The sequence below is a fragment of the Chelonia mydas genome, chromosome 3 (genome assembly GCF_015237465.2).
Source record: "Chelonia mydas isolate rCheMyd1 chromosome 3, rCheMyd1.pri.v2, whole genome shotgun sequence".
Classification (NCBI taxonomy): domain Eukaryota; kingdom Metazoa; phylum Chordata; order Testudines; family Cheloniidae; genus Chelonia; species Chelonia mydas.
The window spans coordinates 107,253,977-107,276,226 of NC_057851.1; the positions used below are offsets into that span (position 1 = coordinate 107,253,977).

Here is a 22,250-nt window from a genome sequence, read left to right on the forward strand (position 1 = left end):
TGGAAACATCCTTTGGAGGCTCAGAACCATTCTCTCCCCTCTTAAGACTGCCCCCCACCCCCCAATCAAATTTACTTATACACTTCTTGGTGAGACTGGAGAAGGGTGAGCACTGGCATTCAGCAATAAAGAGGGAGCCCCCTGTTGATCGGAACTAGCCCTGCAGAGTCCCATGTTCCATATTCAGCACCTGCTGTCACTGGTGTTTGCAGGAACTCCAGGTGGCAATAGAACAAGCTTTAGTTTTGCCACGATTCCCCAGGTGGTAGTCTGGCACCCAGCTACTAACAGAGCAGCCAGGGATTCCTCTTCTCCCACTGACATCACTGAAAGCAGGATTGGGCTCCCAAATTATCACAAGAATGGTTGCTAACAAAGCTTTGCTTGATTATAACATATTTCTGCAAATTTAGCTGACATCTGGTTTCGGGTAGATTTAAGCACATGGGGAATTTGAGGAGTAACAAGCCTTTGCTGGGCTGGAAGACACCGCAGAAACACTAGGCAGTCAACATTTCAAATCAAGGCAGCTCTTCCATCACCTGTAACTCAAAGAATTTGACACCTTGTCTCCAGCATTAGCAGAAACACTGTCCTTTGCCTTCAGTGTGAAGTGGCAACATTTTCCAAGCCAAAGCTGTATATAAATCTTTGTGAAGTTCTCAGTGACTTGATTTAATAAATCCTTTTGACTCAGTAATTATCCTACTTGACTCTACGGTTTGTTGAAAACCACAAACGTGACACATAATGAAGTAATTGTGAAATTAGGATGTAATTACTTTTGCTGCTGGAGTGACCTTTTGTTTGTTTTCCTACTTAAAAGAAACAGATTTTGGACCTCTCCTGTTTTTATAGGGCTAGATTGGTATTTGCACTATATGGACTATAAAAAACCTCCCCCCACCCCCCTACACCTGTGCATGTGGTACTCAGTCCTTGGGTATAGGTGCTGAGGAGTAAGTGGGCACTGTGCACCCAATTATTCCCCCAAGCAAACGGCTAAGGAGGGGTGAGAATAGGAAGAGCCCTGGTTTCCTCCCCTCTCCAGAACTGCACAGCTGACCTATTGCAGGGGGTATCCTAAATTGCTAGAGGTATATGGGGCCACAGCAAGAGGGAAGGAAAGAGGGAATCCTGCCTTGAAAGGTGTATCTCTGGTCAGTCTAAACACTCCACCTTGCTCAGGGCTCTGCATAAGGTACGGTCTACTCCTTAGAATGGAGCCCATGTAAATGTATCTGTTGGGAGTTCTGCATAATCAATGCAGATTCAGACTGGAAGGAGCCTATGTTTTGGTGGCTATAGGCCAGATGTTCTTTTCTTAGTGGTCAGTCACATTGATTTTGTTGATCTCCTTGCTGCTGTTGCTGAAGCAAACAGATTAAATTCTTTCAGTGCTGCTGTTGTCATTCCAGATGGATGCAGCTAGTTCTTTAGATGTCAAAATAATCTATTTCTCTGGAGACATGGCTATGCACACTAAAATTAAAGTGGGCTGACTTACATTTGCACATAAATTAAACCTAAGTGTGTTCTAAGGGGAGTCAAAGAAGAATTGGAGAATGCAGCTAAATTAGTGAACTTGGAGTTAGTGAACGAACTTAAAAATCAGATGCTAAGCCAAGTGACCTCATTCAAAACCACTATATTGACTCTTCATCAAGTAATATGGTCAGGGAAATATTTTTTTTCTCTCCTCAGGGTTTTAGGATTGTCTTTATTTTTAGCACTGTCAGTTTGGATTGACAGTAAAAATAAATAAAAGCCATTTGTTTGTAAGAAAAACATGTTTTCATAGATTTCCAAAAGGAGCAAAAACAGTGTGTGGCTTTCTTTTCAATTGATTCAATTTTCCTATGCATTCTTCCTCCCCACTCTCTCTTCCACCCTGATGCATTTCTCTGTTTGTTTGATTTGAATTATTCTGCTAGCTTCCAGAGCCATGATTGCTGAGATCACAGCTATGTAGTGTTAAAGTGCCAGGGTTTTGAAAAATCATTATTATTCCATTGAGTTTAGACCCTTACAGAATAGAATGAGGAATGCAGTATTCTCTCAATCACAAAAAATATAGCATCCCACGTCCGAAGCATAGCTAGACTATTTCAAGTGGGACAAAGAAATCAGTCTGAAGATAAATATCTCCCTTTCATTCCAAATGAGTTAATCAGCCCTCAGTATGACAATAGCTAGACGTTGCTAGCCAGAGCAGTCACCTTAATTTTTCCAATTAGCTTTTCACTTCCATGCATACATTTTTGACTCACTTGGAATGGGCTTTGGATAGCTCCTTGACAGTATCTTTTCAAGGGTGTCAACTTGGTTTTGTCTAGGTGATCTTTCACACCAGATTCCTGTATCTCTGTAACAATTTTTCCTTCCCTCTTTTCAGTGATGGCTGGGCAGACAGAGATGAAGTAATTGAAGGTTATGAACCTGAAGCAAATGGAGGAATCACTATCAAACTGCAGTCCCCAGAGGTTTTGTCATTTGATGACTATTTTTTGAAGTTACGTTTGGACACCAACACCCGAAATCCCTGGTTTCCTGAATTCTGGCAGCACAGATTCCAGTGTCGTCTTCCAGGACACCCTCTAGAGAACCCCAACTTTCAAAAGAACTGCACCGGTAAAGAATTAAATCCTTTTTTCATCTGGATCTATGTGGTTTGAGAAACCCATCTTACCCTGATTTCTTATTGTGAAGTTAGTGCTGGTGAGAAATGCTCAACTCAGAGCTCTCAGACCAAAGCCCTCACTAACAGTTGTGCTATTTTCATTGGCTATGCAAGCTCCCCCACTGTCCTGTCAGTGTAACTCTGTCCTCTTGCAAATGCATGTGTTTCTTCTGCATCCAACAAGGATGCCATTAATGCCAAATGTGATGGAGTTTGTGATATGAACATCTGTCCAACACCAGATCATTTTGCATAGGCCACTGAATAGACATTGTATGGTAATGTATGCATGTAGTTGTAGCCATGTTGGTCCTAGGATATTAGAGAGACAAGGTGGGTGAGGTAATATCTTTTACTGGACCAGCTTCTGTTGGTGAGAGAGAGAGAAGCTTTGAAACCACTCGGAGCTCTTCTTCAGGTCTGGAAAGGAACTTCCAGCCTCACAGCAAAATGCAGGGTGGAACAGATTGTTTAACGTAAGTAGTTAGCACATATTGTAAGGGACCATTCAAGGAAGAATAGCCTGTTAACATCTCTGCAGTCTTACGACAAAAAAAGAGGAAGTTAGTGGGTTACAGATTGTTGTTATAAGCCACAAATCCAGTGTCTCTGTTCACTCCATGATTTTTGGTATCTAGAAGAGTAATGAATTTAAGCTCCCAGGCTCATCTTTTGAAAGTGTTGTGGAGGTTTCCTTTCAGGATGAAGGCTGATAGGTCACATATAGAGTGATCACTTTGTAAAGAGTATTCACCCACAAGTAATAGGGTGTTTTTGTCTTTTCTCATTTTCTTGTGTGAGTTCCTTCGAGAGCATAGTGATTGGTTTCACCAACATAGTTGTTGTTGGGGCATTTAGTGCACCGGATGAGGTACACCACATATTGTGCTAGGCATGTGTAACATCCATGGATCTTGAAAGGTGGGTTGTGCGGGGTGTTGATCATTGTAGCAGTGGAGATATGTCTGCGGGTTTTGCATTTGTTGTTCTGGCAGGGTCTTGTGCCGCTTTTAGTTGGTGTGTTGTGGTCTGTGGGGAGCTTGCTTCTCATGATGAGTTTGGAGAGGTTGGGGTGTTGTTTGCTGGCCAGAAGTGGGGGGGTTAGGAAAGATATTTTTCGGGATGGAGTCCCTATCAAGTATGTGCTGTAGTTGTTTGATGATGCCCCACATGGGTTCCAGTGTGCGGTGGTAGGTGACAATGAGGGGTATGCAGTCAGAGGGGGTTTCATTACTGTATTGAAGTGGGTTCTCTCAGGTATTTGGGTGTCTTGTTCCATGGTGAGATCTACTTCTCTGGTGGCATGTCCTTGTTTGGTGAAGGCGGTTTTAAGTGTACTAAGGTGTATATTCTAGACTTTCTCCTGTGGTACATGAGTTCCTGGCTGTAGATATCAGATTTCTTGCTGTATTGAGATGGTTACTGGATCTATTAAGGTAGGTGCGGTTTTCCATGGGTTTCTTGTATATGGTTGTCTGTACAGTTCCATTTTTGAAGCTGATGGTGGTGTCCAGAAAGTTGATCCTAGTGTGGGAGTGTTCCGGAGAGATTATTGTGGGCGAAACCAGACAATCACTATGCTCTTGAATGAACACACACAGGAAAACTATAAAAGACAAAAACACCCTATCACTTGTGGAGGAACACTTTTCACATGATCACTCTATATCAATCCTGAAAGGAAACCTGCACAACACTTTCAAAAGATGAGCCTGGGAGCTTAAATGCATTACTCTGCTAGACACCAAAAATCATGGAGTGAACAGACACACTGGATTTATGGTTTATTACAATAATCTATAACCCACTAACCCCCTCTTTTTACCGTATGACTGCTGAGATGTTAGCGGGCCACGCTACCTTGAATGGTCCCTTACAATATGTGCTAACCACTTATGTTAAACAATCTGTTCCACGCTGCATTTTGCTGTGATTCCGGGAGTACCTTTCCCTCTGTGTGCCTGAGCAGCTTGTCTCTCTAACCAACAGTAGTTGGTCCAATAAAACCTTGTCTCTGGTTGTATGGTAATGACTTTTAGACTTTCATCTCCAGGCTTGGCCTGCATTTGAACTGCTGACATCAATCTTTTCATTTCTAAAACATTTCCAAGGCTACCTAGGCATCCCTGCCCCTTGTTTAATAGAATAAGTAAGTACAAACACAGTTGGTCAATGTAAGTGGAATGAATCAACTGTCTGGTATAGCGGGTGAGAAATTTTCTGTCAGAGTGAAATTTTGACAAAAACAGGAAACAAAATTCACCAACGTTTTTTTTCCTCCCAAAATTGTTTGTTTTCTGAACAGCCCTGTTTCCAGGATTATAAAAATATTACTGGAGGAAAAAAACATAAGGAGGGTTGAGTGGCTTTAAAACTGATCAATCAGTTATGCGATTCTCCCCCTCTTTTTCCCACACTGTTAAGTTTATATTTTTCTTCCACCCCAATGTGTAATACTCACAAAGAAAGCATGCATGATAAGGTGATGCAAAAATTGATAACATAATTCACTGAAACAAAGGAATAAGGTCATATCTATCTGCACATAGACATTCTCTGGCATGACAAGAGCTGGCAAATAATTCAAAATTAGTAATTTTCTCAGTGAATTTAATATCTTTTCCCATTGGCAAACTAATTGTGAGCACATCAGTTTTCTTACAGTTGTTGCTGAGAATTATTTGCTGAATAATTTCTGTGAATAATTATGATTTCTAGCTGCTTTGTGAACAATTCACTTGTAGTATTTTATAGTAAAAATTTGCACTGTTTTGACTGGCCACTCCCAGGCATGAATTTTACCCTCTGATTCAAAAATTTATCCTGGTTTCTTTTGAATTTCACTGGTTATTTATAACCTAAACTTAGTTTGATAAACTCTAATACTATTTTAATCAAATGTTAAAACAATGATATATTTGATAGTTGAAAAATCCTTCCACATGAATTCAAGCTTCTTCCTCTTAGTTTTGTGCAATAGTGCTAATCTTATTTTATACGTAGGTTTTCCTTCAGCTATCATTTCACTTATGTATCCTGCTTTCTGTTAGTGCTATACTGTTGTTACTGAAATGAATTTCAAAGTGTCAGCACAGTTTGCTACTTATTGGCTCTATTATTTCTATGCATATAGGGTAAAACTTGTTAAAGATGCACTGTAAGTTATTTATGGTATGCATTATCTGAGAAGCCTTTAACTTTAAGTAACCTTCACTGGGTAAATTATTACTCATTATTTGTACTATAGTGCCTAGAAGTCTCAGTCATGGACCAGGCCCCCATTGTGCTAACACAGAGCAAAAAGACAGTCTCTGCTTTCAGCTAAGTATAAGACAAAAGACAACAGATGGATACAGACAGAGAGGGGAGTACAAGGAAACAGGGACACAGTATTTGTAGCATGATCGGCAGTGGTAAAAGAACATATTTGTACAAGAATTCTTTGTTAATTATTGAGTAAAACTAGTGTTTCTAAAAGTTCTCCAGCTCAGTTTGACTGTTGGTTGTGGCTACTTTCTTCCCGGAGATAGCTAGATGGTAACTTTATTTAATCAAAGGTTTTATTATAGGTGGTGAGACAAGACAGCTGTAGTCTTGTTTTATTGCCGATAAAGCTGCAGGATATCTTTAGGTTTTAAAAAGAGAGAGAGACTTAATTAAGTGTTTATCTGTGATAAATCATAAATGTAACTAGTGGAAGAAGCCATTGATTGCCAGATAACAGTCTCAGCTCTTGGTCTTTTATCAAGTGTTTCTGGATCTGGAAGAAAGCAGCTGCACATTTCTGGTAACTCATATTTGCCCAAATAATTTCTTGTTGGACCAGATTGTTGATCCTCCTGGCACTCAAAGATACAATCTCACAAAATAAATTTTAAGACCCACAAGATATCCCATTGATAAATAAGGCACTCATCAAATAAAGCATATGCAGCTATTACCTTTGTAAGCAGCATAGACATGCAGATATGTTAATATTATATCATGGAACAGCAAGTAGTGTAGCTCGGTTCAGGGTCAATTTTTGTATTTATAATTTCCATGATGGGTTTTAACACTTAAAATATCAATGTATGGACTAAAATAATGTGCACTCTCTGGTTAGCTCCACCACATTCAGCCTCCCCTGTTACAGAATTGAACCACCAGAGCCATAATCTGTGCTCTCACATTCAGTAGGCATATACCTGACCATTCCTCAGTATGAATTCAGTGAATTCTTTGAAATCCTATAAATCCAGTGGTTGGGAAAAAGAAGTGCACAAAAATAAAATGTATTGATTTTGTTTTTGTACATAAGACTTGTGTGCAGGCTATGCAACAGAGTAGTCAGCCTAGATATATCCCTTTTCAATAAATCAGTAAGGAAACCAGGTGACATAATCCAGGTAACTGATCTGAAGAGAAGGCTGATACAAGTGCCTTTACTCAGACTCTTACTTAGTCAGGTTTTTTTCCGTTGGATTGTGTTTTCCCTTTTTCATCTGACTCTTCTCTAATCTGTGATACTGAGATTGCCAGTTTTCAGGTTGTCATTAGCCCTTCAATCTAGGAGCAAAGGATGTCTGTAAGTTACTACCACAACAACAAGAAGAAAGACCAAAATAGAGAGCCCTTTACGCACAAAACATGTATCAGAAGGGTTTACTGAACAGGGACTCTGCTACCACCTCCGCACACACCCTACACCAGGACTTGTGAAAGGGCCTAAGACTGTACTACACAGTTCCTGCACTCCCCTAGCCAGGTAAGCGGCTTTCACAGCATGTTTACACTGCTATAGCACAATACAGGGACCATAGTGGAAGGGAGACTCCACCCCCAAGTATCCAGATACTTTCAAGCCATTAGCAACTCTAGTCACTGGGCACCTGGGTCCAACTCTGCCTGTGGAACCTGTGGTAGTTCCCGTTGGTGCCAGGGACATGTGGGAAGCTTGGAGCCAGCAGAGAGGGATAAGGTGGGGAGAGGGAGTGCTCTTGCTGGAGCGCAGCCAGCATCCTTGTCCTGTTCTGCCCAGTGGGTCCTCTGGCCAGAATCTGCAGCAAGCTTCCCTCAGGCCCAGGGCCTGGCAGAAGCCTTGAGTAAATGGTGAGGGATAAGGATTTTAGGTAGAGCGGGAGGGAGGGGGAAGCAGAGCTGGATGTGGGGCACAGAGGGAGGGGGAGCAGGGCTGGATGTCATGTAGTGGACCTATTAAATTGGGGGCTACATCCAGCTCTGTCAAAAATTGTCTTTGATGGTGGGTGGGGCCAGCTTGCCCTCTTAGATTTGAAGTGGCTCTAGCCATTCCCTCCAGCATGATATTTTCTGGGTCAGGCAGCGGCTTCCCACTGGCCATCCTGCCCACTCAGTGCTGAAGCCGCTCCAGCTGCCCTGACCCCCCTGCAAGTGAAGGGTGACTCCAATATCAGCTGCCTGGCGACACTACTGTCCTGTGCCATCGGTCCCTGGTAGTTCAATCTCATAAAGACAAAGGACAAAGTCAACCCTGCCGGAAGCAAACCTGTGGTTTCAGGAAGTCTATGTCACAGGCAGGGCATGGGTAGATAGGCCTAGTGGGTAAAGCTGCAGTCAGCCCTAGTGTATAGGGCTGGAGCCAAGGGGCAGAGCCAGGATCAGAAGTCAAGAACCAAAGCAACAGGGAAGGGTCTATCATAGCAGCCATCTGGGGATCCACCTAATTGCACAGACAACATCCTGGTGCCCTCTCCACTGCCTAAGTAGTGCTCCTGGACTTCTCAGGGACGTAGGAGCACTGCCAATCAGGCCCTCTGTGGGTGGGCCAGCCTGTGGTGCTTGGCTCACGGCTCATAGATCAGGGATCTGCCAGAGCAGTTGAGTGGCCACATGGATGCAGCAGACCCTCAGGGACTGGCAGCCCTAGGTTCTAGAGCTGTGACTCCTCACAACCTAGCTATTCCAGACCTAAGGTTTCACCTGCGATAGTATTGTCATCAGTGAAATAGGGTGGAACAAATGCTATAATAATGTTTTTCCTTCATGGAGGGAGTAAGGCACTCCAATATAAATGTTTCTTAGACTTTGGGAAGTAAATGTTAGTGATATCTGAGGAGCTCTACGTACTTAATAACACTTCAGAGAGCTGAATACTCGATTTGCTAATTTCTAGCAATCCATTCAAGCAGAAGGAGCTCACGTAAGGGAATTCTATAGAGATGAAGGTGTTTCCGCTTGTGGGTAGAGTGTATATTACTCACCAGTCTGAGCGCAATTAACAAAATATTTTTTTTAAAGTTGGAACTCTTTTAAATATTGAGGGTCTAGGTGAGGAGGAGGGGGTTGGTTTTTTAAATGACTGTTAAAGGGAGAGAATAATAGCAATGGTAGCAATGGGAAACAAACTGTAGTGAAGGTAATTATGTATCTTTTCTTGTTCTTATGATTTAGAACTTAATTTAAACCAATATTAACCTATATTAAATGTAACTGTATTTCATTCCTGACTATTCTTCAGGCTTTTACAGGATCAAGGAAATTTAATGTGGGAAAAAGACCAATTAGGCTATCTAGTCCCTCCCTTGCCAATATCAGATTGTTCTCTGCTTTGTCCAATTTTTAAATGAGGTTTCCATCACTTTCTTCTTTAGTCCTCAGGATCGCCTGACCACACACTTATAATTGTGAACTAATATTCAAATGTTTTGTGATATAAACCAATGGATTGAGATAAGACTATTTAATTCATTGCACTCAGGATCCGTAAGCAAGATTGAAACACAGATCTCCAGAGAGGCTAGGCTAATGAAATAACGTACATTTACTGTTCTCTTTCTATTCTATTTCCCACTGCTTTGATGACCTTCATTAAACATTTGAAGTATTGCATTTTGTTAAGTATTTAAAATATAACACAAATGGACCATTTTTGACTTGTGTGTTCAATCCAGCAATTTCATATTGCATGATCACTATGAAAGCTTCATTACCATTGATACTGAGACCAACATTTTCCAACATGAATGCCTAAAATTAGGCTCCTAAATCTATGTTTAGGGACCTAAATAAAAGTGGCCTGATTTTCAGAATTGCTGAATCTCCCAGAACTCCCACTGAGGTCAATGGCATCTGCAGCAGTTTACTTATTAATCAAGCCACCTAATTAGGTACCTAAATATGGATTTGGGTTCCTAATTTAGGCACCCAAGTTTGAAAATGTTGCCCTACATTTTGAAAGCGACAGCATGGTTACAGAACTCTGAGTCCTCTCCCCTTCAAATAAAGCCTCAGATGTAATGTGAAAAGCATGACATTACTTTAATCAGTTCTAATTCAGTCTGTTTCTGGTGGATTTGTATATTATCACTGTGTTTTGTAGTAACACTTCTATCTGTGTCTGGTGTATAGGTTTACTTTGTTACTAATGTATAGTCATAATTAAAGCTGGGCAGGCATTTTTTTTATTTTTAAATAATTTCACTTTAACTATGTTTATGCAATTAAAAAGGCAGTCTGTCCCCTTTAAGGGTATTTGTGGTCCATTGTCTGCCAGCCATGTATCCAAGGGCTGGTTCCCTTAAGAACAGTTGTTCTGAGACTTTTAGTATCCTGGAAGGATCAAAGGACCAAGCTGGGAGTGGGGGTCAGGACACAGAGCCATGTGACTGATTACATGAGGAAGGCAAGAAATACAAAGGTTGGATCTGTTTCTCAGTCAAGGACGGGGATGGTAAAGACCTGGTGTAGGTCTGGGGTCTGGAGTGGAGCCAATGGGACCACCTGCCCAGAGGGAGTAGGGCAGGATCCCATAAAGGATCTGGTAGAGTAATGGGAGACTTGCGAGAGGCACAGGAAAAGCACGATAGTCCAAAGGGACTCCATACGGATGTCTGTTACCATAAGAAGCTCTGAAACCAGCAGTAGCTATGGAGTCTTGGGGGAGTCAAATGAACTGGGGAAACCAAGATACAGAGGTGTCCTGGAAAGACTAAAAGGACATGGGTAATCCTGCTGAAAGGGTGAAGAATTTAATACATTTATGTCTAATAAACAGCCCCAAGAAAGGGAAACATGAACTGCAACACAGGGAGTGAGAGTTAATTGGAGAGTCACAGGGGAAACTGAGGCTGAAGTGATGGTGGTGCCATAGCATGGTGTGGCTTGTGCTGACTATAGCAACCAACAACCCCCTTTGTGTTCATTTTTGGTGAATCTTCTAGTAAAAGTGCTCCACTAACACCAATACTTCTGAAAAGTGATTGTGAAGCTTGACTAGCCAAATTTTTGTCAAATGTGAATTTTAAATCGGAAAACTAAATAATAATTGTGACCGAATGCCCCCGTGTAGTCATGTCATCATAATGTGGATTTCAAATATTACATTCCAATTTCAAAATGTATGTTCTTGCTGATTAGGTTTAAAAGTTATCCAGGTAGGGAACAGAGAAAACATCAGATGAAATGATATTGCTGAACAGAGGATGAACTGCACATTTCAAATTCAAATATGCACTGATTAGTAATGATCTGATCAGTAATGATCTGCAGATCAAGAATTATTGGCTGAAAAAATTAAGTAATTTCAAATAATGAATAGCACACTTCCAATCTTTGTAGACTGTTTTGCACACAGAGCAATTTATAAGAAAAATTAGTCAATTATTTGTCCCATTCTAGTCCTAATAATTTTTATTTGTCTCCGTGGAAGGGACAGGAATCAGTTTGGTTTGTCTTCTGTGCCACCGGTTTCTAGAATACACATCATCTAATGTTTTATTAGCTAGTCTTAGCTTTTCCAGTTGCTTAAATTACAGTAACAAATTGTTAACCATAAACTTTTTCCATTTTGATGGATTTCCCAAGATTAGAGTTGGTAGTGGATTTCAGCTGCTTTCTGATTTTGTTTCTGCCATTTGATTTGAATATATCCATTAATTAGAACTGGATATTTGACCTGAGGTAATAGGCCATGAGCATTTGGTATTAGTTTCTTTAACAATCCCATCCATTTTTCAATGGGTAATCACAATATTTCATCCTCTGTGTTTCAATAGCCCAGCAGGATCAACTATGGATCTTATTGATTATCCACTGCCTTTAGAAGCAGGTTCTTAACTATCTGTACAGCTTCCTCAGCTAGTTTATAAGATGCAGGATAGTGTGGTCTGGAATTATTTGCCCCAGGTTTTCAGCAAACACAATTGGCTTGTGCATTACTACAGTTGCATTTACAATGGTACTAATCACTCATGGGTGCAGCAGTGAAAATGTTGACAAATATGTATGAACTGACATTTCTTTGCAAACTGCTGGAACATGCTACTAGCTTATGGTGGACTGTTATTTAAAAGTTTGTCTCAGATGCCAGGAAATGGAAATCGATTGTCTCCAAATAATGACCGTATCTCTTCTGTTGTTTTCTAATTAATTAATCTCAAAGTATAGCAATTATATTAGTCAGCCAGAATTGGCTAAACAATAAGCCTTAAAAGTTAAGAAATCATCTCCTACCCTTGCCAAATTTGTTCTGGAATGTTGTACAGATGTTAGGTATTCTGTGACTCACATTTGTCACATCTATCACACTTTGAGACTAGATCTGTGGTGCTTGTATTCATACCTCTCAAAAAATAGTATGTCTTTGTTTGGTCTTTTCTATGCCAAGATGCACACTGTATGTCTAATATTTCTACCAATTCTTATATTTCTGTTGTTGTTTTTAAATGTATTGCACAGTTATTTTATCATGATAACTTCAAAAGTGTCTAGCATCAAAATGAAGCAATGAGTAATCTTCCTTCCAGCCTTGTAAAACATACAATTGTGGATCTGTAAAACCAGGGGCCTGTGGAGGAATTTAAATCTGACCAATTTTTGAGGGGCATATCAAACACAAACTTATAATACGCATTAAACAATATCAACACACGCACATACACCATAGGCATAGAAATAAACAGCTGTACACTCACCATTTCAATGAAATCAAACTGGAAGGAATTATAAATGTATAGGGCCAATTTCTATAACTTACATATGGGCCTGTAATGAGGTGACATGAAGCTGCACCTCCCTAAAGGCGGCTTGGGGGAGGATTGTGCGGAAGGACACATAATCCCTCCTGGAGCTCCCTGACATGGAGGAGTGCATTACACTCCCCTTTCTAAGCCCTAATCAGCCATGCTGGCCAGTTCAAGGGCAGGGGCAGGACCTCTCAACTCCATTTGTAGTGACTTGCACCCTCGGGGGATTGAAGTGGTGCATGACGTTTTCATAGGTGGAGACATCAAGGAAAGGATCATTGTGCCCTCCTGCACAGGCACAGGGCATAGTCTCACTGCGTCTGATTAATTAGTGAGTCAGCAACTTCTGACACCAATTCCCCTCATGGATGTTTCAGCTTTACTTGTGGCACTGTTGTACTAGGTATGCAAGTCTCATTTCGCAGAACTTTTGCCACTAAGCTCTTAAATCCATAACGAGCTCCAGCATTGGAAATTTTTAAATCAAGATTGAATTGGAGTATGTCTTTCCTGAATTAATTCCTGTTTGGATGTTTTTCTGAAAGTCCCATGGCCAGTGTTACAGACTTGGAATCGATGCTTACATAATGTGATATGGGGGATTGAGAGAGTAAATTTAAATATGATTTTTTTCACTGCTTCTGTGACCCAGTGAGAGAGAACCCTGCTTGCACTTAAATCTGTTTTTCCTCCCTTTGAAAACTAAAGGATAACGTGGATATCCTGAAAGAACCTGCCAAGTGCTTTTGAGGACACTTTTGGTGCCCAGCTGTTTAAGTTGGTCTAAAATGGATATCAAGCTTCTTACCTTTAGGCATCAGTCATCTGTCGCAAATGTGTACAAATGAAGCAAATATGGTATTTTCTGAAGGTTAAGTACCTATTTTTGGTAAGAGTCAGAGTTACACTCTGGTCTGCTTTAAACACGGAATTTATCATCTCGGAGGAGGAGGAGAGAGAAAGTGTAGTTTAAAAAGTAAAACCCCTCTAAATTCAAGCAACTGTTTCCAGGAACTAGAAGAGATATTAGGTATTCATTCAACTTTGCTAGTAAAAATAATATATACTCCAGCATGTATAAATATCTTGGATAGGTAACTTCTCTTTCAGGAGGTTCAATTGAAAGACCTGCATTTCAATTGCTTCCTATTTTCTTTGAAGCTTAGTTTAAAAAAAAAAAGACACTATTATAATCGTGGTTAAATGGCAACATTTTCCAGTGGTTGCTATGCAGTTATCTGAGAGTACCTAATATTTCTGCGTACTTAGAATAGAAAATATCAAGAGTGTCACTACTACTGCTTCTTCTTCTTCCCCTTTCCCAGCTAACTGAGACTGGGTTGCTGGGATCAGTCTTTTCCAGGCTCATGCCTCCTCCACTCCATCCTCCTTTACACCATCTAACCCACTCTTTTGTTGGGCATCCTCTTGATCTCTGCCCATGAATGCTAATCTCAAATGCCTCCCTAACAGGATTCACTTCATATACCCTTCGTACATGCCCATGCCATCTCAGGCTCCTCTCTGCAGCTTCTCTCTGAACCACAGACATAGGTCTCACTCCTGATGACCTCATGCAACATGCGATCCAGCAATGTCACCCCTCACTGTCCTCCAGGGTCTTATTTCAGTGGCATCAAGTCTTCTCAAGTGCCTCTCTTTGGTTGCCCATATCTCTGATCCTTCCAGAAGAGCTGGTTTTATCATGGTTTTGCATGTCCTTGATCTAGTTTAAGCATCCAGTTGTCATGAATCACTACACTTGTCCTGTGCTAGACTTTCCTCATGGTCAGCAGCTTTACTTGCCATCCTATATCAATTTCTCCATTTGCAGCTAACCAGTCCCCAATGTACTTAAAAGCAGAAATCTGATTTAGGCACTGGCCATCAATGCTGATAGGAATGTTACTATAATTCTGCCATAGCTTTTAAGGGGGAAATAGATCTAACATAATTGCATTAATGTAAGAGAGTCTATCAGCTTGGGAAAATAAGAACAATTTGGAATATGGAAATGAAAGTAAGTGAGAGAGGTTTCATTTCCAGACAGCTTGCAAATGAAGCCTGCAGTCTTCCTAACTTCATTTATAGCTTCACGAGCACTACAAGATTTCAAAAGTTTAGTATGTTTCAAAACTCAGGGCAGAGTCTGCAGATTGCAGAATGTTGTCACCCAGAAGAAAGCTGTGCTTACTGTGTTCTTGCCAAAGGACCGACCTGCTTGATGAACTATGGAGAGTGTTGTTGTATTTTGTTTAGGTTGGTGATATGCCATGCAGAAGGCCACCTGCAGGGCTAAAGAAAATATCCCATTTTTAAATAACTGATCCTTTTACGGCTTTGACAGGTAAGGGAGTTTCAACCAATCAAAAAGATAATAAACATGCAATACCAATGACTGGGCTGTTTTATCTGTAGTATAGTTTTTTTAGATAGTAGCTAAATAACCTATCTTCCCTCCCTTGTTCTATGACTTCTTTCAGTAATCACATGAACTCCTCTCACCCTCTCAGCATGGTCAGTTTTCTTCTCAACCTGCTTACCTGCTGCCCAGGAAGTGACATCAAAGTAGGAAGAAGACGGGTAAACTGTTACATCAAGGGACTACTCTTGTTGCTCGAAGACTACAAGGACAATAAAAAGACCCATTGTCTGGGATCAGAGCCCAAGCTCATACTAAATATTTATTATCAGTAATATTTTGGATTTAGAGTACATTTCATCTAAGGGTTTGATAGCAGTTTGCATACTTATTAGTAAAACTTCACAACAGCCTGGCAAGGTAGATAAATATTTTTTTTATGTCACGGATGCTAAACTGAGCCATGGACATTCCAAAGTCACAGAGACAGTCAGTGACTATCAGCAAGAGAGCCTATCAGCCCAGGCTCTCAATCCCCTGCTCTAATCACTAGATGGCAATCCCACCCTTCCCTTTCATATTCGGGTAGTTACAGCTAGAGTTGGCTCTTCCATCTAACAGAACAAACAGTAACTTGGAGAACCAAAATATTAAGATAAGGAAAAGATTTGGTAGTTGAGCATACAACTGCAGGCTGGAAGAGATGGAGAAGTAGTGGTTTGCACAGAGAAGAACCTTTTGTCCCAACAGTCTAATCCCTCTGCATTATTCTGACTATATTTGGGTGATTGACATAATTGCCTCAGAGGCTGCTACTCTAAAAACTACCTCTCAGTACAATTTGGACATGAAGATCTAATTGAGGCTTTATTGTTGTTGTTAGTAATGAATTGGATGTATTTAAGAATTTAAAAAAGAAATTTGATATGATGAGCATTTGTTGTAGAGAATAATGTACTTTCTCTACACTAATATGCATTTCTTGTATTAATCACACTAAAATAACGTAGTATCTATAGAACTCCCATCATAATAACAATGGAAAACTTAGAACATTAATATTTTTATTGGTCTGTTCATAGAGTTATCCCTGTGTCATACATATATATCTTATACTATCTAAAACAGATCAATAAAATATTAATCATTTTAAAGGATTCCCACTGTCATTGCAATATGAATTCTATAGATACTAGGATACTTTAATACAAGAAATGCACACTTGCATAAGTACATATATAGAGATATATAAACATGTACTTTATACTAGTGTGCACTTCGTGTGTGTCTGTGTATCTTACATTATATAAAATTGGGATACATCCATGAACAGATGAATATATTTAATGGTGTAAGAGTGGAAGAACTGGTGATGCATGTAAAACATATTAGAAGGACTGGGTTACTTTTAGGATTAACTGTTGATGAGTACGCAGAAAGGAAGGAGTTTTAAGGAATTAACAACTAACAGAGAAATGTGGGGTGGCCAACCTTTTCTGATCTACGTGCCTGAAGATAAGATCTTAAATCCATATTTAGGCACCTAAATAAAAGAGGCTTGCTTCTTTTTAAAGGTGCAGAATACGCAGAAATTTCAGTAAATCAATGGAGGATACAGGTGTCAGTACCTTTCATAACTGGGCAACTTTTATTTAGATGCCTAAATAATGATTTATGCGTCTAACGTTAGGCACCAGGTTTGAAAATTTTGGAAGGTGACTTTCTAGAGGGTTGGCTTAAAAAAGAGGGTAGAGAAAGAAAAAAGATTTTAGCGAGACTTTCCACCAGTCATTTTTTTCTGATTATATTGTTGCCACAATGGGAGGTTAATGTATTACCCTCCAAACACGTATATCCGATCCTCGGTGACGCGTGGAGTTCGTGCTGCACAGCGTTGTTGCTGCCGCAGCGTTAAGACTCCTAAGTGCTGCTGTTTCTGGAGCTCCAATGTCAGCTGCGCTAGCAGAGAATGCCACTTTCCCATTTCACCAGACCTCCGTCTTAACCGTAAAGACAGCCTGCGGGCTTGGTTTGGTGGTGAAGTTGCTCGGTCAGGTTTATTGCCGACATAGCGCTGTACGAGCACCCCATAACAGCTACAGGTACGTTAACACACAGGAGGGCAAAGTTGCCCCTCCTATGACTTCTCCTTTTACACATCAATACAAACAAGTTACAGATTTAATAATTTTATTAAGATGATGTTGAAGTAAAAAGAAAACGGTACAGAGTTTAAGCATAGAAGTTTCTGGTTATCAGGGAATAAGGTACAGATTATCAAGGGGTGCGAAATTCAGTTTAGGAGCGGGTGGCGTAAGGAATACATAATCTGCAATCTCCCCGATTGGGGGTAAAAGTTTAACGGGTCAAAGTACAGACATTGAAATATGGGGGTGTGTTGTCCATATAATGGCTATGTTCAGGTGTGGAGTATAATGAGTGGATACGATGATGAGGATGAATCTACCTTCATTTGGTGGGATTTAATGTTCAGTGAGTTTATGGTTCCAGTTCATATGGTCCAATGGAAAAAGTCTCTCAGTCCCTTTCCCATAGTTGATGCACGATGTCGTACCGGCTCACACCTCCTGGTACTGTCGGTGGCCGGTGATGTGTTCGATGTAGATGTCCCTGGATCATCGGCTGGCGTCTGAGACCACGAGGCGCCGCATGAGCCGTGCGTAGCGTCAACCAATCCCACAGGTCCGCAGCACATGCTCGTTGCAGGGGTCCCAAGCACCCAGGGCTCCGAATTACATTCCAGACATTGTTAGTTACCACCCTTATCCTTGTACCTGCTCGTTGGAACAAAACATCCTTATCCATTATCCTGTCATCCCATCCTTACCTGAGGGATTGGTGTGTTCCTCTTGGGATTTTGTTTACATAATTGCCTGATAGACCTGTGTTTTTGAACCATCCTCTCCAGTCAGGAATCTGTTTACTTTGGTGTTGGCTAATACCTAATGTGGCGTTATTTTGCCAAGACCAGGCCCACTCTGGTTCACAGCCTTTGGTTGACACTGTTCACTATGTCTAGGACTTCAGGAAGGCCTACAGTGTGAAATCTTAAGATATTTGTAGGTTGTTACTTCCCATTATTTTCAGATACATTATGTAGCCAGCACATCACTCCTTGCATCAGATACTCAAGAGGAGCTAGCTGGATAGTACTTGCACAAACCAGCGTAGTAATGTCAATGCAGCATTTGAATGTCCAGGAGAGAGCATGAGGAGTCTGCCTCCCACAGCTCCCTGCTAGATGGGGAAGCATGCACATTGTTCCACTGCTTCATGGGGTACTGCACACTTTGGTACATGGTGGAGAGAGGAGGTAGATAACCGAGCCATGGCTCCACTTCATCCCTGCCCCTGTGCGGGTTCGTACTCCTCTAGGGGAATTAGGAGGGAGCTGTCCCAGAACCCTTGTCAACACAGCAGCTGGAATTGTGCCATGTCCTTGCATAGGCCAGCCCAGCTTGGAAGACTCCGTGTTGTCTCACTGCACACCATACAAGGATCTAGCCCTTACTGTGCTTCCAAAATAGTTCAATTTTTTTATAGTGCGTTTGTACATACCCTAATCTTAGACATCCTCACTCAAGTAGCTGAAATGGATTCTGACTAGGGCTGTCGATTAATTGTGGTTAACTCATGCGATTAACTCAAAAAAATTAATCACAAGTAATCGCAGTTTAAATCGCACTGTTAAACAATAGAATCCCAATTGAAATTTATTAAATATTTTGGATGTTTTTCTACATTTTCAAATATATTGATTTCATTACAACACAGAATACGAAGTGTTCAGTGCTCACTTGATATTATTATTCTTTTATTACAAATATTTGCACTGTCAAAATGATAAACAAAAGAAATAGTATTTTTCTGTTCACCTAATACAAGCACTGAAGTGCAATCTCTTTATCGTTAAAGTGCAACTTACAAATGTAGATGTTTTTGGTTACATATTTGCACTCCAAAACGTAACAGTGTAAAACTTTAGACCCTACAAGTCCACTCGGTCCTACTTCTTGTTCAGCCAATCACTAAGACAAACAAGTTTGTTTACATGTACGAGAGATAATGCTGCTGGCTTCTTATTTACAATGTCACCTGAAAGTGAGAATAGACGTTCGCATGGCACTTTTGTAGCCAGCATTGCAAGTTATTTACATGCCAGATATGCTAAACATTCGTATGTCCCTTCATGCTTCAGTCACCATTCAAGAGGACATGCTTCCATCCTGAAGATGTTCATTAAAAAATATGCATTAATTAAATTTGTGACTCAAATCCTTGGGGAAGAACTGTATGGCTCCTGCTCTGTTTTACCCGCATTCTGCCATATATTTCATTTTATAGCAGTCTTGCATGATGACCCAGCACATGTTGTTCATTTTAAGAACATTTTCACTGCAGATTTGACAAAATGCAAAGAAGGTACCCATGTGAGATTTCTAAAGATAGCTACAACACTTGACCCAAGGTTTAAGAATCTGAAGTGCCTTCCAAAATCTGAGAGGGATGAGGTGTGGAGAATGAGAAGTCTTAAAAGAGCAACACTCTGATGTGGAAACTATAGAACCTGAACCACCAAAAAAGAAAATCAACCTTCTGCTGGTGGCTTACTCAGATGATGAAAACGAACATGCATCAATCTGCACTGCTTTGGATAGTTATCTAGCTGAATCTGTCATCAGCATGGCCGCACGTCCTCTGGAATGGTGGTTGAAGCATGAAGGGACATGTGAATCTTTAGCACATCTGGCACATAAATATCTTGTGACGCCAGCTACAACAGTGCCATGTGAATGCCTGTTCTCACTTTCAGATGACATTGTAAACAAGAAGTGGGCAGCATTATCTCCTGCAAATGTAAACAAACTTGTTTGTCTGAGCAATTGGCTGCACAAAAAGTAGGACTGAGTGAACTTGTAGGCTCTAAAATTTTACATTGTTTTATTTTTGAATGCATTTTTTGTACATAATTCTGCATTTGTATGTTCAACTTTCATGATAAAGAGATTGCACTGCAGTACTTGTATGAGGGGAATTGAAAAATACTATTTTGTGTTTTTACAGTGCAAATATTTGTAATAAAAAACAAATATAAAGTGAGCACTGTACACTTTGTATCAGTGGTGGGGGGCCTGCAGGTCACACGCAGACCATCCGGGGAATCCGCTAGCAGGCCGCGAGACAGTTTGTTTACATTGACCGTCCACAGGCAAGGTTACCCGCAGCTCCCAGTGGCCATGGTTCACCATTCCCGGCCAATGGGAGCTGTGGAAAGGCGGTGTGAGCCACAGGGACGTGCTGGCCGCTGCTTCCCACAGCTCCCATTGGCCGGGAATGGTGAACCACGGCCACTGGGACCTGCGGGCGGCTATGCCTGCGGACGGTCAATGTAAACAAACTGTCTCATGGCCCGCCAGCAGATTACCCTGATGGCTCACATGCAGCCCACGGGCTGCAGGTTGCCCACCACTGCTTTGTATTCTGTGTTGTAATTGAAATCAATATATTTTTAAATGTAGAAAACATCCAATATATTTAAATAAATGGTATTCTATTGTTGTTTAACTGCACGATTAATTGCGATCAGCCCCAATTCTGATTGCTAAATTCCTATGTTGTCCGTTCACAAGACTTTGGAGGCTTGGAAGGGCTACAGACTGGGTAGCAGAGGAGGAATCATTTCCATGGCCCATTCAGGCCCCAGTGCCTCTGCTGATACTGTCAGCAAAGATGCTAATTGCGATAGCAGTTTTTGTAATCTCTGCTAATTGGCGCAAGACCATCAAGGCACTTCGTGTGTCACTGAACAGCCAACAGATGGTAATGGTTTTTGGTCACTAATGAACATTTGAACTAATGACTACAGCTGGGCAAATAGTTTGTAACAATTTATTCAATAAATCTTGACTTCTTTTCCAGAGCATAAGTGGTCTATGAACAAATTGTGATTTTTATCAAATGAATGTGGTGTTCAGAATTATTTGCTGACTAATTTCACTTGTATTAAGCAGAGACCCAACAAGAAGATTTCCACAACCCTTCTCTTCCTTCCAAGCTCTTTCCTCCCCTGAACCCTCATTGAGGACTGCAAAGAAATAATTATTCATGCCCTAAATTCCTATGGTTTGCTAATTGGGCTTTACCTTAGGTGTTAGACCATAATTCCCTCCTAGTCATAATTTTAATAGGAGTATAGTTTCTTAGTAATTCCAATTTATAGCAAACATGATTTGCATGGTATCCAATGTGCTCCAGGATAAAGCTACTTCCTTACTTACCTCACAGGGACGTTGTTAGACTAAATTCATCCATGTCTGTAAAGTGCTGTGCAAGCATCTGATGTAACAGGGGTGGGCAACCTATGGCAATCGTGCCAAAGGTGGCACGCGAGCTGATTTTCAGTGGCACTCACACTGCCCGGGTCCTGGCCATGGGTCTGGAGGGCTCTGCCTTTTAATTTAATTTTAAATGAAGCTTCTTAAACATTTTAAAAATCTTATTTACTTTACATACAACAATAGTTTAGTTCTATATTATAGACCTGTAGAAAGAGACCTTCTAAAAATGTTAAAATGTATTACTGGCACGCGAAAACTTAAATTAGAATGAATAAATGAAGACTCGGCACACCACTTCTGAAAGGTTGCTGACCCCTGTGATAGAAGATACTGTGGGCCTGATTCAGCAAACATTAAAGGCAAAAGAAAGATTCCCACTGACTTTAATGATGTTGGTTCAGGCCCTAAATTAAGTGGCCTCTCTCTTCCTCCTCTTACTATATAAATTCTGTTATTTGCGTAGTGGTTCCTGTGCCCATTGTGTGCAAACAGAACATTGTTTTTATCTTGAAGAAAAAGGAAATGATTGGCGAAAAGCAACCAGCAAACAAAACCAGGACGTGATAAAAAAAAAACCACTCAAAACAGCACTGAAGCAACATAAAAGAAGATCAACACTACTAGAAATAGCATGAAGAAGAAATTTTAGGACACTTTAATCCTTCATGGTCATTCTAAAGATAATGACCTAATTCAAGTGTTTTCAATTAATCCAGGACTCACATGATTTGCAAGAATCTAAATCACAATTCTTTGCTTACAAAGGTGAAAGCTAAAGCTTCTAAAAAAATAACAAAAACACTTCCTTTTTTAATGTTGATTCAGACACTTTCAAGTGTTCAAATTAACTAGTGTGCACTAATGAT

The 22,250-nt window shown here is 40.6% G+C and overlaps 1 protein-coding gene across 3 annotated transcripts in view; it reads left to right on the forward strand.

The window, feature by feature from the left end:
• Window positions 1-22,250, forward strand: part of GRM1 (glutamate metabotropic receptor 1) — a 251,247-nt gene that overhangs the window by 143,956 nt on the left and 85,041 nt on the right. For all 3 annotated transcript variants that reach the window (XM_043543088.1, XM_037894932.2, XM_007056263.3), the window contains exon 4: window positions 2,396-2,631. In XM_043543088.1, the coding sequence (XP_043399023.1) occupies window positions 2,396-2,631 (236 nt within the window). The remainder of the gene's footprint in view (window positions 1-2,395; window positions 2,632-22,250) is intronic.